This window comes from Pieris napi, chromosome 2 (assembly GCF_905475465.1).
Source record: "Pieris napi chromosome 2, ilPieNapi1.2, whole genome shotgun sequence".
Classification (NCBI taxonomy): Eukaryota; Metazoa; Arthropoda; class Insecta; order Lepidoptera; family Pieridae; genus Pieris; species Pieris napi.
This window is the reverse complement of record NC_062235.1, coordinates 2,514,070-2,528,640: the sequence shown is the minus strand read 5'-3', so window position 1 is coordinate 2,528,640 and position 14,571 is coordinate 2,514,070. Positions and strand designations below refer to the sequence as shown.

Genomic DNA, 14,571 nt, shown 5'->3' with positions numbered 1-14,571 from the left:
GAATATAAACTTTCATTGACATAGGGTATTGTAATTGAAATCATTTTATCTTTATGTTGTACATTGTTTACTACAGATACAGAACAAGACTTTAATGATGGCATTTAAATTCGATAATGCTACAATGTTGCTTTTGGATGAATTATGAAATTCATTTCAAGGTTTCCATGAATTTTGACAAACATTATTCTACAGTACAAATTATGTTTGATCAACTTTGACACTCTATTTGGTTTGCCTGTTAAAACTTCTATGCTTAAATAAAAATTAAAACCAGATGCTTAATATGAAATAGGCTCTTTGTAGAAAGTGCTCAGGGCAGGACCTTTTCAAGAACAAGAAACCTGCATTAGTTAATAATATTGATTTCGCTACTTGTGTAAATAGTAATATAAAATAAAATGTTTTATCTCAACCTCTTATTACTGTATCTAAATTTTAAAATAAAAACAATTATTTATACCTTTAAAACATTTATTTCATGAATATGCTTTACAAATATGTCGCACATTGTAACCTTATAAAATATTACTACATCATAATGTGCTAAACTTAAAAATAACCTTATTTCATGTCCTTTACTATGCAAGCAGTTCTCTTTAATACAAATTACTGTTCACAAGTTGCCTGATAAACAACTTTGGTTTTTCTTGTGTTTACGTCTGTAAAATGTACCCTTTTTCAATGCCTTATTACCATATAGTTAATCACTATTCATTTATTTAAAATTCGTCGCGAACTCTTGGGTATTAATTCAAAAATATATTTAAAACAATCTATTAGAGTTGTAGAAATAAAGATTTACAGTTATAAAACAATATCTAAATAAATAATCATTGCACTTTGAAAGAAATTATATCAATTATAGTGTATTATTATTTATTGTAGCGACCATAAATAAACACACTAAATTAAATAATTTCACATAAATCACAAATTAGCAATTTATTTAAAGTGATTGGTTAATATGAGATGCGCTCAAAGCGATTGTAATAAGTCAAGAAATAAAAAGAACCATAAAGAGTATAGCGGTAAAATTTAGTTGTTCAATAAAAAATGTATTAATGTAAATGCGTCATAGCAACACAATACAACACATAAGCTAACATCAAACATTTACATACCAATGCTATACTTCATGGGCTTTAGAACTGATTTAAAATGATATCTGTGACTTTGTAACTGACAGTCTCAACAATTTGGTTAAAAGAATTACATGCCAACTTTTTGCCACGTCTGTAGCTCGAATTGTACTAAATTTAACAGTAAGACAGGGAGAAACTCCAAGCTCTAAAAAGTTGACAAAATTTTGTATGAAAAATGTCATTTGTCAATGAGTGTGAACTAAAGTCAAAGTTATTTGTTAGTCAAATGGGTCATACGTGCATATTGACCTCAAGGTAATTGCAGACTCGAGCCATAATCCAATCTCTATAAATGGTTGACTTAGGTCTAATTTAAAGATTTGAGAAGATAACTTTACTGCCGTACTAATAACATAATTCCTAAAGTTCATAATTTTTAAACGGGACTGCCTGAAACCATATGTTGGAATTACTCCATATAAATTTGCTCATAATTGATTCACGCTAAGGTTATGAAAGTAAATCATACATATGCTCAAGGCCATCCCGATGAAAAATAATGACAGTGCACTGCTCATTATAATAATAAGGTTGGAAAGCTTCAAACCATGACAGTCCAATAATATGTAAGCCCTGTTACAAACCAACATATAGTGTATTTGAAATATAACATTTAATATCATTATAACAAGCAGCAAACGGTAATACAGTACTTTATATTTACCTATGAAAGGTAAGATATAAGAATAATATAAAAATGCTAGTGTAGACTGACCAGAGTCCACCCTAGACATTTGAATGCAACCTATTGTAGCTTATAAAATTAATTTAATCCGGCATGCAGTAAGTTCCATATCCGTTTATATTGCACACATCTGCACCTTTCCTGTTATTAAAAAATACTTGTTAAAAATAAACATTTCTGACTTAATTCTATGATTCCTTAAAAGCAAAGTATCTTACATGTAACTTAGAAGTTAAAAGTTACAACAAAATCTATAGTATCCCTTTTTTTTTTTTTTTTTATATAACATTTGTTTCTGCACTTCTCGCACGAATCATGTTTCTTTTTTAGTTTTTTCTATAACTAGGGTTGCCTGGAAGAGATCGCTTATTAGCGATAAGGCCGCCCGTTGCATCCCTTATATTTTTTTTTGTATTGTGTTTGATTTATTGTTTTTTGCAACGAAGTGTTAATAAATAAATAAAATAAAATAAAAAATATATTTGACAGCTAGAAAGATCGCATTGGTCAATTCTAATATGGTTTTTTAAACAGAAGTTCTAGGTATTCAAATTTCGAATTCCAAGTAATAAATAACAATTCAGATTGAGCCTAATATTGCTAAAGAAAAATGTCATGTCCGTACCTAGAAGCCCGCTCAGTGTGTGCAACCGAGCACCTAACAGCATCCACCCCCGGCCGCACCCCCCGCTCCCGCGCCTCCTGCCTTCGCCCCTCCCGCTGTCGAGTGCTGGGGCCCAATCTTGATACCGTTCGCCTATAGTGCACCGAAAACAATAAATAAAGTCGTGTTAGTGAAGGATCATCTCGAGGCCAAACTGTAAACTGTGTCGGATCGACCGCATATATTCACCCACAATAAGTTCTACCAAATCTTAGTTTTCTGTGAACAGCAAAAATAGAATCTGCGGTCGCCATATTCAAAAATCATTCTACTGTCACTTGTCATCTTTAAATAAAACTAGTGGACCCCACAGACGTTGTCCTGCATGATATTTCAAGCTATTAGGATATTAAAGTATGAAAGTACCGACTGCAGCGCCACCTACCGGGCTGATTTGTGAATCTAAACCATTCCCAGATCCCCTTGAACACACACAAAAAATTTCATCAAAATCGTTCTAGTCGTTTGAGAGAAATTCAGTGACATACACACTCACAGAAGAATTATATATATAAAGATTTATTTATATATGCATTAGTATAGCATAGTCACTAGTCTGCGGGACTTGATTTCACCACTACTATGAAGCATTGAACACGTGGAGTAAACAATGTAATAAAGTCGTGTTTATATTGGTAAAAGATATTTAATTTTGTAGTGCCTAAACCAGAGAATCAAGTTTTCAAAAATTCACTTTTATACCTCAAGTCTAAAAGAGACCTTTATATAAAATAAGTGACAGTAATTTATTCAAATCAAATAAGATATTGAGTATCATCCTCAATAATTTATTTAATCATCTTCCGTTGTTCGGGTCAATAGCATTTTTATTGACACTTGATTCAGACGTTATTATTGAATATATATTTTATTTTCGTCTTTACTTCTTACCTTTTTTACGAAATATCATTGATATTATCAAAAAAGTACAGTCGACTCTCGAAAATATGAAACTCATGGGACCATAAATATGTCAAACCACCGAAGGGACCAATTAACATTGATTTTATTAAATTTATCGTAATTTTCAAGGGACCGAAAAAAATTCAATTTATCGAGATATTCAAATTAACGTGTGTCAAATTATAGAGATTCCACTGTATATAATAATATATAACAATAAAATTACACATCAAATTATTGTTAAACCTACATTTTTTTGTTAAGTTGGTTAAAAAAATCAGAAAATAAGTGTATGAGTGTATTTAGGGGATAGAAATTGAAGTATCGAGTTTGAGTTTTCAGTAGAATTAAAATGTAAAGAAACATCTATATGATTGTAATTACCAATAGTCATTATTATGTAATTATAACCAACCTCGTTGTTAATGTCGAAAACACCCTCCTGGATCTTTTCGTAGATCTCTTTAGCAGTGTTGATGAAAGCCTCCTCAACGTTAGCTGCAGTTTTCGCAGAAGTCTCCATAAACACAAGTCCATGTTCACGAGCGAAGGCCTCACCTTCCTCTTTCTTTACTTCGCGCCGTGATTCTAGATCACTAGAATGATTCATATAAAATTTCAAATTCAAATAAAATTTATCCTGATCTCTTTATCAGGAGAATATGATAATAAAAAATATAATGGAACAAAAAAACATGCATGCATTGCCCTATTAAGATTCCTCCCTATTTCAACAGATGAATCATAATAAGTATATATGTGATTCATTAGTTAGTGTTGTATAGACTTTAGATAAAATCAATCTCTTTATAATAATTTACAATATTATGAGGGCTATACTAATTATAATCAATGTATCTTATTTACCGTTACTATAATGTATTTAAACCAACATAAATTATAATGATATATGAACATTTTTTTTAAAGCTAAAATATTTAGCTTAGGAGATAGTAAAAAAAATTTACATGTTAAATTATTCGTTTCATTTGAATTAGACTTGTTGAAAACTGTTTAAGTTCATACCTCTTATTTCCAATAAGCATAATAACCATATTAGAGTTGGAATGTTGGCGTGCATCTTCAAGCCAGGTGGTAAGATGATTGAATGTCTCTCGCCGAGTAATATCATATACTAAAAGAGCGCCTGCAGCACCTCTGTAGTAAGAACGAGTGATTGATCTGTAATAAAGTACATAGAATAAATAAATGTGACTTGTGAAATATTAATAAAAATTAACACAAGCCTTGATAAAATACTTAAGAGTAAAGTTAGCCAAAGAAAAAAATAAATGAAAAAGAAAAAGATTTCGTCTCAAAAGGCAGATTAAAGCCTAAATCAATGCATACAAAACACAGGCAATTCTGTAAATAATTTATGCTTGTCAGTTTGTTGCCCATTATGTTCAATAAACTTTACTATGTCCACTAGTTTACAAAGTTTAAAAACATTCTAACAAAGTGTAAAAAACAATAACATTGGTGGTTTATTGACCTAGTTCATTGTACTTCATTTCATTAAGTATACATTAGGGTCACCAAGTACAGTTACACATAACTGGTACAATTTACCTTGGAAGCTAGAAATTTTACCAGGATATGTGATGTAAACCTATGAGTTTTTAAAAATTATATTGCTGATGAAGGAAATTGGTTGGTCGGAAGGTTGTATTTCTAACAAACTTGGGAGTGAGTGAAGGCTCAATCAATAGCAACAACATTACATACTTATTAATGCAAATCTCTGAAATTTAACTATAACATGTTATACCTGAATGCTTCTTGGCCAGCAGTATCCCATATCTGCAGTTTGATTTGTTTGCCATCAATAGTAATCATACGAGCTCCAAATTCAACACCAATAGTTAAATCATGAACAGGCTGGAACCTCTTGTCTGTAAACTGAAGTAGCAGACAAGACTTGCCCACACCTAGTGAAAAATTGTTATATTAAGGTATTAATATTTATGTGTTTTTAATAATAATAAGTTTTATATAATGTCTATAATGAGACTAGAATGAAAAGAAAATGAACACTGGCTTTTAAATACAAAAAAAGTCTGAAATGCTTGAAAAAAAAAAAAACTAAAAACAAATAATATATAATACAATATTTTTTCATAACATTACTTTGTTCTTTGTTGCACAACAACAAAGAACAACGTCCTTGATACTTAAACGAAAAATTAAAGGTATCTTGATATAAATTCATTATAAAATTACAGAATTATTTTTAGTAAGATTAAACACACGTAAATGCCTTGTAATTAAAGCCTACTTTTATATTAAGCGTAGGCGGAACACTAGGATGTAATGCTATCAGTATCCATAGAAAGAAAGGAAATTAAAATAATATTTTAGTAGAAATATAGAACTAAATCCCTGTCTAAGTAAATCTACTACAATTACTAATTCCTAAAACTTAGATTAAAAGAAATAAACGATGGACAAAATACATATAAAATAATTTCAGGAAATAAAATCAATACCTGTATCTCCAATGATGATGTATTTAAACAAGTAGGCGTAAGCCATTTTAACTTCTATCGATTATATTACGATTTAAAACTTGTGAATCAATTTACGTTATATTTACTTTATGTTCTTGTAAAATAAAATTAGACGCAATTTTAGATTTTCACAGCTGGATAAATCGTAAGAGTAAGATGCTCGTATTTAATAAAATTGTCATGTACAATTTGACAACATGCATTCTCATTTCGCGATAAGAAGGACAATTGACAAATTTAAGAAGTTTACAGTTATTACATTAAAGTTTATTAGATTGCTCTTAAGTCTAACTTATGCTCTCGATTAGGGTCAGCTTTAATTAATCAAACTTAAATGAGAAATAAGTGAAAAGAGGTTTGTAGCTCGTGCTGGCGAAGCAAATAGAAACAAGTTACAAGAGTAACACTCTGCGAGTGTGTACTCTAATAGTATATTTATAGTCTATATATTATCAATCTGTATTTTCTATCCTTGTTATTTGACAATAATTTATGATTTATCTGTTCATACTTCATAAGTATCAGTTGAAAAATAGTTTGTTATTATTCATTATTCAATTAAAAATAAGCTTTTTATAATTTCGAGTTTGTATTATTTTATTGCTATTAAATAATTAACAATATTGTGTTTTGCATATTGCTGATAAGATTCATAACGTCCCTAATTTTAACGTAGGTAACCTTCATGTATACAATGCCGACGAATTTTAAAGAATCTTGTTTTTAATATAATGGAAGCTAAGGAAGAATCTTCATCAATGAGGAATATACAGGAACAAGAATTAGTTAACGTAGAGCACAAATCGAGTAAGGATTCGTTAAAGGAAAGAGGACAAGGTGATGGCGATGACGAAGTGTGCGAAACAACGTCAAACGAAAAAGAAACTTTTACACAAATTGTACAGAGGTCAGCTGATACACAAACTAATACAAGTTTAGAACCTAATGACCAACAATCTATTTCTGTTGAACACGTAGAAAGATCACATATGGCCATTTCAATTTACGAAAATAGTGCAACAAGTTCACATTGTATAAGGCAAGCAAGCTATAGCAAGAATTTGACTAATTATAATGATTTTATAGGATCCCAGTGTGAAAAAGTTCCAAGTGAAAGTGAAAAAACTAGTAACGAAAAGCTCTACATTTGTGAAATTAATGAACCTTCTACAAGTGGCCTTCCTATAGCTTCAACTAGTAAGTGTGAAAGTATATCTTGTAATAGTGAAGGAAAAGAAAATAAGAAAAGACCATCAACACTAAGGCTCAAAAGGCCCGTGCCTGAAGGTGAAGACAGTTCAAGTGATACAGGAAATGATGATTATTCACTGGGGTCCGAAGATGGTTGTATTTATACATATAGAGGTGGTGAACATTTAGCTGATCTACCAAGTTCTTTCTTTAGCTTAGATATGGGATTGCCATTGACCCCAAATTCAGCAATAGCTCCAGCTGTGCCAGCAGTACCTCAAGCAGTAAATAACAGACCTGGTTCACGAGCTTCCAGTCCTGATATGGATTTCTTGGAAATGGACTTTGATCCTGGACCCTCCTGCGAAGCAGACACTGGTGACGAATCAACACCTGAAGCTGATATAGAAGTTGTCAGTGTTCCTGAAGTCAATGAGCATGTTATAAGAGGAACATCACCGGAATATCAGCCTGGTGTGGTACAGCCACTTATGCATCCTGTAGCACAAAGCAGCACTGTTAAACCATCAATATTTGATGTGCCATCTACTAGCAGTGATAATGTTCATGTGCAGAATCACTGTACCATAGTTAAAAAGTTAAGGGTAACTCGTACAGAGTACATAAATCATGTGAATGTGAGAGGAGAACGACTAAGGGTTCGAAGGACAATGGCGTATCACCCAAATCCTGAACCAGTTACTGCACATGGCTCCAGTGGTGATTTGGTATCAGCTAGAGAAATTTTAAATTGTAAGTAAGCTTTTTTACATAATCTATTGATATAAATGTTTTGTTATATGAAGTCCTTTTGTAATGTGAGCTATCTTACTTTTTTATAGACAATGAAGAAAAAAAGGATGTAAGCATGGCTCATCAAATAAATCAAGGTGAAAATGCAACAATTGACTCGGTTAACTTGACAACAGCATTATACCATGTCAACATGGCGAAGAGACTTATGGATGATCAGCCTAAAAGTGATGAAGTTCAAAGTTCTACTTGTGAGGTACTTAGTTATAGCATTAATTCAATTATAGTGGATGTCTGCAAATATGTTAATTGTTGAAATAGGTGAAGTATTTAATAAGTGTAAGTACATTTCTACTTTTAGAATGCTGAGCCTGTGGCTGGTCCCTCACAGGCTAGTGAACCTTGTGTAGAAGCTCCTCGGTGCATGGTGTGGTCTGAGCGAGAAGCATGTGAAAGACAAGTCACGCAGATAGGCACATCTGCCTGTGGAGCTACAGCGATAGTTAATGTTTTTGTGAGTATACTTGCATGATAAATTTTGCTAGGGAAAAGTAAGTTTCACCTGTTTGTGCCTGACAAACACTGTCATAAGCGAAAAAATTTCTTATACTTTGTTGTTATTTGTTTATTATACAATTTTCAGCTTGCACTAGGAGTTCCTGTAAATACTGAAAGAATTAATGTTGCAGTAGGCACAAGACAAAGGGCCAACAATGCACCTATACCAAGGTAATACTAAAAATCATTATGTATAATAATTATTATACATATCTATATAACCAGCCCAATTATAAAGTACTGTATGTCTTAGTATTACCATTTCTTCAATATAAATGGATCTAATATTGTAACTTTGTCAGCAAATACAGTACTAACTTAAATCCATGGTGTTATGTTTGCATTTGTGATTTTGTTATAGAATATGAAGGCAAGTACCACGCCTCATTAATAAGGTATCCTGTAGTTTACAGTAGTATGAATTGCTCCCAAGCTCATTAAAGTATTTCATTATTATGAAACATAATAAATGGTTTACAATAAGGCAAGGTTTGAAGTAGCAGTATTTACAATACAATTCAAACATACAGTGATAATATATACAGTGACATTGGTCATCAGAAATTTTTAAAGACAAATTAATATTGTTTTGTTATACTTGAGTACTACAAATGGTAAAACTTTATTAACAAGTTTTATTTAAACATAAATAAAACAAATAATATATTTTTATGTAATACAGGTGGTTTAAGGTTTAAGAATAACTTTATTTCTCATAAGAATTGCATACAAAATTCACTTACTGAGAAACACATATTTAAAACTAAGATTAAAAATTAGAAATTAGAGCGCACAGATGTAGGTACATATATAAAAGAACAAAACAGAACAGCACCAAAAATGTGGGTAGACTTAATAAACTTGATCAGTCAACCAAGCAAAACATGGATGTTCGAATTTGATTTTTTACCTTTACCTTTTTGTATGTACAGTTTAAAAATTTAATATTAAAAATAACCTTACCTGTTTCTTCCCAAAATATGTTTTGATGACTTCCAAAGAGACCACTATCAAGATTGTTGTTGGTTGATTGTTTTTTTGTTTATGTCTGGGCTGATTTTAAAATGAATTTATATTTGGAGTAATGTATGAGTCCAAATCTTTATATGCTTGTTAAAAAAAATAGTCTAATTAAACTTATCCATCCCTTTCTATCAAATTGTGTTTACCCTATTATGAAAGAGATAGTTCTTTAGTTCAGTTATGAATAAGGGGGTCAGTATTTTTCGTTATTTTAAGGTATTTATTGTCACGCTCTGTGGCGGGTTGTACGGCGTCAGATCTCGTCACGGGCATACAAAAGGCCTCAGATGGGTTGGTCACAGCGAGATTCTTCCCAACATATCCCGAAAGAAGTCTTTCATTGTTACATTGGCTTGCTGATTGGATTTCATTGGGTAAGAATTTTACACAGCAGTGACTCTTTGTCAAGGTGGGATTGAATCCCGGCTGTCCAACCAACCTTTAACTTATTTAGGTTTAGGAGATTATTGGACCCCCCCCCCCTCCCATGTAACGCGCCGTAACGTTTTTCTGTACAGTACTGTACCCAAGTATAGTAAAACGTTTCGTGACCATCTGGTGACTCTTTATACCTAAAAGTTCCATTATGTGGTGAATATCCCCGCCCCGCACCGTTTTACAAAAGGAAAAAAAATTCGTTACGTAATACTTGAACGCTCCCTTTAGCGGGCCATAGACGGACCGCATGTTGCAGTCAAGACCGACTGCAATATGCGGTCGCCGCACGGCGATCTGCAGTTTCCATACTAAATTCATATTCGCAATACACGGACCACTCGAGCAGTTCCTGAGCAAACCGCATATTGCAGTCGGTCTTGACTGCAACATGCGGTCCGTCTATGGCCCGCTTTAGGTCTCAGATTTCTGCATCTGTTTCGTGATTTGTTTTTTTCTAATAGACACGTGCTGATAGGTATATGATCAGCCTTATGTGCCCTAACAGATGCCGTCGATTTTTTATTTAATATGTTATGTTCAATTGACTATAAGCCCCATACATGATTACTATTTGATAATTGTAATTTGTATGTAATATACCTAATTATTAGCTGATAATTTTTTAATAACAAATAATTCAGGTGCAGTACCAATCCTCACGTTAAACCTTCAGCTGGATAGCGAAGGTGAGATCCCAGATGCCTGGCATCATCAGATGGTGTTTGGGGTGTCTCCTAGGGGAGTTTACCTGTGTAACCCAGTGGAATGCGTCTCCGAAGGGGTTGTCTGGTCACGACTGGTGTCCCCTTCAGTGCTTCTGGTGAGGTCAAGGGATATCGTGGCCAGATTTGACCCGGAGACGGATATGTCCCCGTTGACAGCGGTGCCTGATGTCCGGTTTCATAGGATGAATGTGCTTGGTAAGTTTATTCATTAATCACTATAATTTCCTTAAATTTTCATTGTAAAATACACCGTAATACAAAGCATTAAAGACGATTTTTTCAATAGAATGTTGATATGGGAGAAAAAATGTGAATAAAAGTAAATAAAAAAATATTTGCTTCAGTAATTTTTAACGTGTAATATTTTTCTCTATTTGTTTCACAAAATTTTATTAAATTTTTACTTTCATTTCAAATTTAAATGTCAAAACTAAAACTAGAGCTGGTCTGTAACAAACGGCTTTCAAATAACTGTTTTTTAGTAACGGATATAGTCTGTGCGTAAAAAGAACAGGCATGGCAATATATAAACTAATATAATTCTTACTTTGCTACGCGTTATTTTATTTATTCACAAAATGTACATACATTTTTACAATTTTTTTTTCTTTATAAATATCAAGATTATTAACTCGAAAAGCAGTTGCACTCCACGAGATTGAAGCCAACAGTTTATATTTGGTTTAGTTTGTTGGTTGAGTTCTAGTCTTAATATAATTAGAATCGTGAGTTTAAAAAAAATTATAAAGTAAAAATCCCCTAAATAAATGTACCTCCTAAACCCCCCCCCCCCAGGATATCAAGAGAAATACCCCCAAGTTGGCATCACTGCCCCACGACGGGTGTCTTCCCGCACAGACTATATTGACTACATATAATAATTCCTTACCTTTCAATTACATTCTACTGGAACTAACCGACTGGTAGGGACCGTTCAAGTATTACATAAGCAGATTTACTGTTATTTATTTTTGTTTTTTACCTCTCCCCCACCCCTCTTGTCAGAAAAAGTAAGCAAAGCTCTCAAAAATGATAGTACATAAACGTATTAATTTTTTGTAGGAAGCCTCGAAAATGCATTGTAATGTTTTGTAATATGTATAAAAAAATAAATAATTACTGTTGACGTAATCACCAAACAAGAAAATCAAAGAAATATCCCCCTCCTCCCTATATTGCTTAAATAATACTCGAACGGCCCCCCAAGTAAAATACTTAAAAATTTAGTGTAATATTATCAGGTCAAGTAGCAAACGTCCTTCGCGAATGGCGTTACTCGGGTTGTACGGAAGCGGATACGCGTACACGTCACATAGTGATCCCGGCTTCGTACCAGGCCGGAGTCACGGTGGCGGCTCTCACGGGCTCCGAGGCTCATAGGCGCCTCATGCACGCACCGCATTTGACTGTCTATACAGAGCCATGAAAGTGGTGTTTGCTGATTCGCATATATATGGTGAGGAGTCTTCCCAATTTTATTACTTATTTACGCGTGATAATTCATTTTATTATTAATTCGAAAATTTATTAAAATTATTTGGAATTAGCGTTTTTGTTATTCATTATATGTTTTACTTACTGTGTGTCGTTAACAAATTCCTAGTAATTTCTTCCTAAAATGGAAAAATATGATAGCTATCATTTATATTTCTTTAATTTAATGATGAAATATAGGGGCATAGCACAATAAAGCTTGGGAAACACTAGTCTAGACGATATAATATATAGCCTTATTCAAGAAATGGAATATGCAGGACTTTTTAAATGGGTTAAAATGAGGGACAGAACGCGGGGTTTGAAAATTGAATTGATGTGGAAGCCAGCCTACCAGTATTTCCGAACAAATTTGACGTTGCTTCGTAACAATTCTTAAAAGGCCGGCATCGCACTTGCGAGTCTTTCGGCAATTTAAGTGTCCATGGTATTTTATGGTTATGGTTTATCATCAGATGAGTCTCCTGCCTGTTTGCCTCCTGTTATATAAAAAAAACATAGTATCTCGGGTCGTGAGGCCGGTGAGTCTAAATAAATGATCACAAAACTGATTCAATAATTTGAGGGTACGTCTAAAAGGTTTTGGCGCCACTGTTTTTTTATTATAAAACTGTAGAAGTAAATAGGAAATAAATGTGAGCGCAGACTCTAGCCTTTTTGTTTCTATCTTACAGGTGAATCAGAAGCCAAAAGAAGAATGAACATTAGTGACGTACCATGGTCGCCAGAGAACCACCGAATTTTTGTGTATAACATACTCAGTGTGGGTTATTAACTTATATAAACTTGTATATATGAGACGTTATATACAGGGTGCTTTTTATTACTACCTTCTGATCTTTTCTACAGTCGCTGTGTATGGACTTGTCACGTGTCTATACAAATTTGATTAGTTTCGCCTTTCACAGTCAGATGGGAGCTCAGTACTAAGAATTTTAAACGACCTAAAAAACGAAGTAGAACGTTTATAGTTCGATGATAATTACGTAAGTATCATCAGGATCAAATCTCTCTATAAAACGTGGTTAAAAATAAAATGTAATTTCAGTTATTGCTTTAAAACATAACGAAGAATAATGAGTATTCTTAAAAAAATAATATTTTTTAAAAAAAGGCGGTATTAAAAAGCCATCCTGTATATATATACCATCCTTATACAAAAATTAAATTTTAAAACAGTTTGTCGGCTAATTTGTCTGTTTTAAATACGCTGTGAGTTTCGAATAACGGGCTAGTTAAACCACCGACTCCCGGTTTCTATATAAAATACCAATCGTAATTTGAATGTGCTCTTTTATATACGATTCGAGCAGATGGTATGTTGTATATAAACTTTCTTAACAGCGCAAACTTTTTCATTAAATATATATTTTTTATATCATCAATGCATGAAAAAGCTTTTATCGCTCAAATTCGTTTGAAAAACACCATGTATAACGTCAATTTAATGATAAAATCTATATACAAAAATGTGATTGGCTAAATTTTATTAGCCACATGTAAATAGTATGAATACGATAAAATATAGACATTAGAAAATTGGTGCTTACTAGTCAAAATTATATTAGCACATCCTTATTTAAGTCTTGACCGGTTTGCTGAGCCATTGTGAAATAAACCTTAGCACATAGCAATAAAGACGAATTTTAAATAAAAATATCTCGTCGGTCATGTTTGGGCTCATAAATGCGCCAAGTGCGAACTAATGACACTGAAAATTCATTTCCTAACATTTGAAATTCGAGATTTAGTAAGTTTTATGATTATTTTTAATTATTAATTATGTATGGAATTTTTTTTTATCCGATTTTTGACGAGGGGAAACTATTAAATGTTATGATTTTTAATAGGCTATTCGACAGTATTAGTATAAGTCTTATTGAGAGTAATATGTTTAAAACATAACTTTAAAGCGTTAAAATAACTCATAAATAATTATATATTTTACAAAAAAATCATAATTAATATTTATTTTAATACGTCATTTGACACAATGGTCACAGATTAGTTGTAAATAATATTTTCGCCTACCTAATACTGTCATAGAGTTTAAATTCGTCGTAGGCTGAGTGATCGAAATATGTTTACGTAATTTAAGAATGATAATTAACACTTAAAAACATGAATGCTTGTTACAAACCTGGTACAACGTACTGGTGCGACGCCATCTTGCCTAGAGAATTTAGCCGGTTTTTGAAATCATATAAGTTTAAAAATTTAACTAAGTTAAAAATAAGATTTCGTCATAATCGTGAAACAATGTCAGATTTGAAAAAAATCCAAAATCCACTTTGAATACTACATTGACTTCATATTTCGGCTACATTAAAAAAAATCCATATGTTTTAAATTTCAAATTATTTTTTCTAAACTGTAATTTAATGTTATTATTTTTATTTTGTTTCAAAACAAACCCTTTTGTTTGCTTGTATGCCAATTTTCATAATAAGAGAATATGAATTAAAATAGGACAAAAACTAAC

At 32.3% G+C, this 14,571-nt stretch overlaps 2 protein-coding genes across 3 annotated transcripts; one reads left to right on the top strand and one right to left on the bottom strand.

Moving 5' to 3' along the window:
* Positions 1–844: 844 nt before the first annotated feature.
* LOC125062949 (ras-related protein Rab-2A) lies at positions 845–6,097 on the bottom strand. Its single transcript, XM_047669141.1, has 6 exons — positions 5,887–6,097; positions 5,169–5,328; positions 4,424–4,579; positions 3,813–3,993; positions 2,456–2,587; positions 845–1,971 (listed from the first exon to the last, which is right to left on the bottom strand). Exons 1-5 carry the CDS (start codon positions 5,930–5,932, stop codon positions 2,489–2,491), a joined length of 642 nt encoding a protein of 213 aa, XP_047525097.1. The 5' UTR covers positions 5,933–6,097; the 3' UTR covers positions 845–1,971; positions 2,456–2,488.
* A 303-nt stretch (positions 6,098–6,400) lies between these two features.
* Positions 6,401–13,192, top strand: LOC125060732. 2 transcript variants are annotated; one of them, XM_047665760.1, is made up of 8 exons: positions 6,402–7,851; positions 7,941–8,107; positions 8,213–8,365; positions 8,495–8,580; positions 9,649–9,806; positions 10,512–10,790; positions 11,837–12,051; positions 12,764–13,192. In XM_047665760.1, the coding sequence occupies exons 1-7, from the start codon at positions 6,639–6,641 to the stop codon at positions 12,019–12,021; spliced, it is 2,241 nt and encodes a 746-aa protein (XP_047521716.1). In that variant the 5' UTR covers positions 6,402–6,638; the 3' UTR covers positions 12,022–12,051; positions 12,764–13,192. The 2 variants fall into 2 exon arrangements, with proteins under 2 accessions (XP_047521726.1, XP_047521716.1); XM_047665770.1 differs by lacking the exons at positions 9,649–9,806; positions 11,837–12,051; positions 12,764–13,192 and having other exon boundaries at positions 6,401–7,851; positions 10,512–10,678.
* Positions 13,193–14,571: the final 1,379 nt, after the last annotated feature.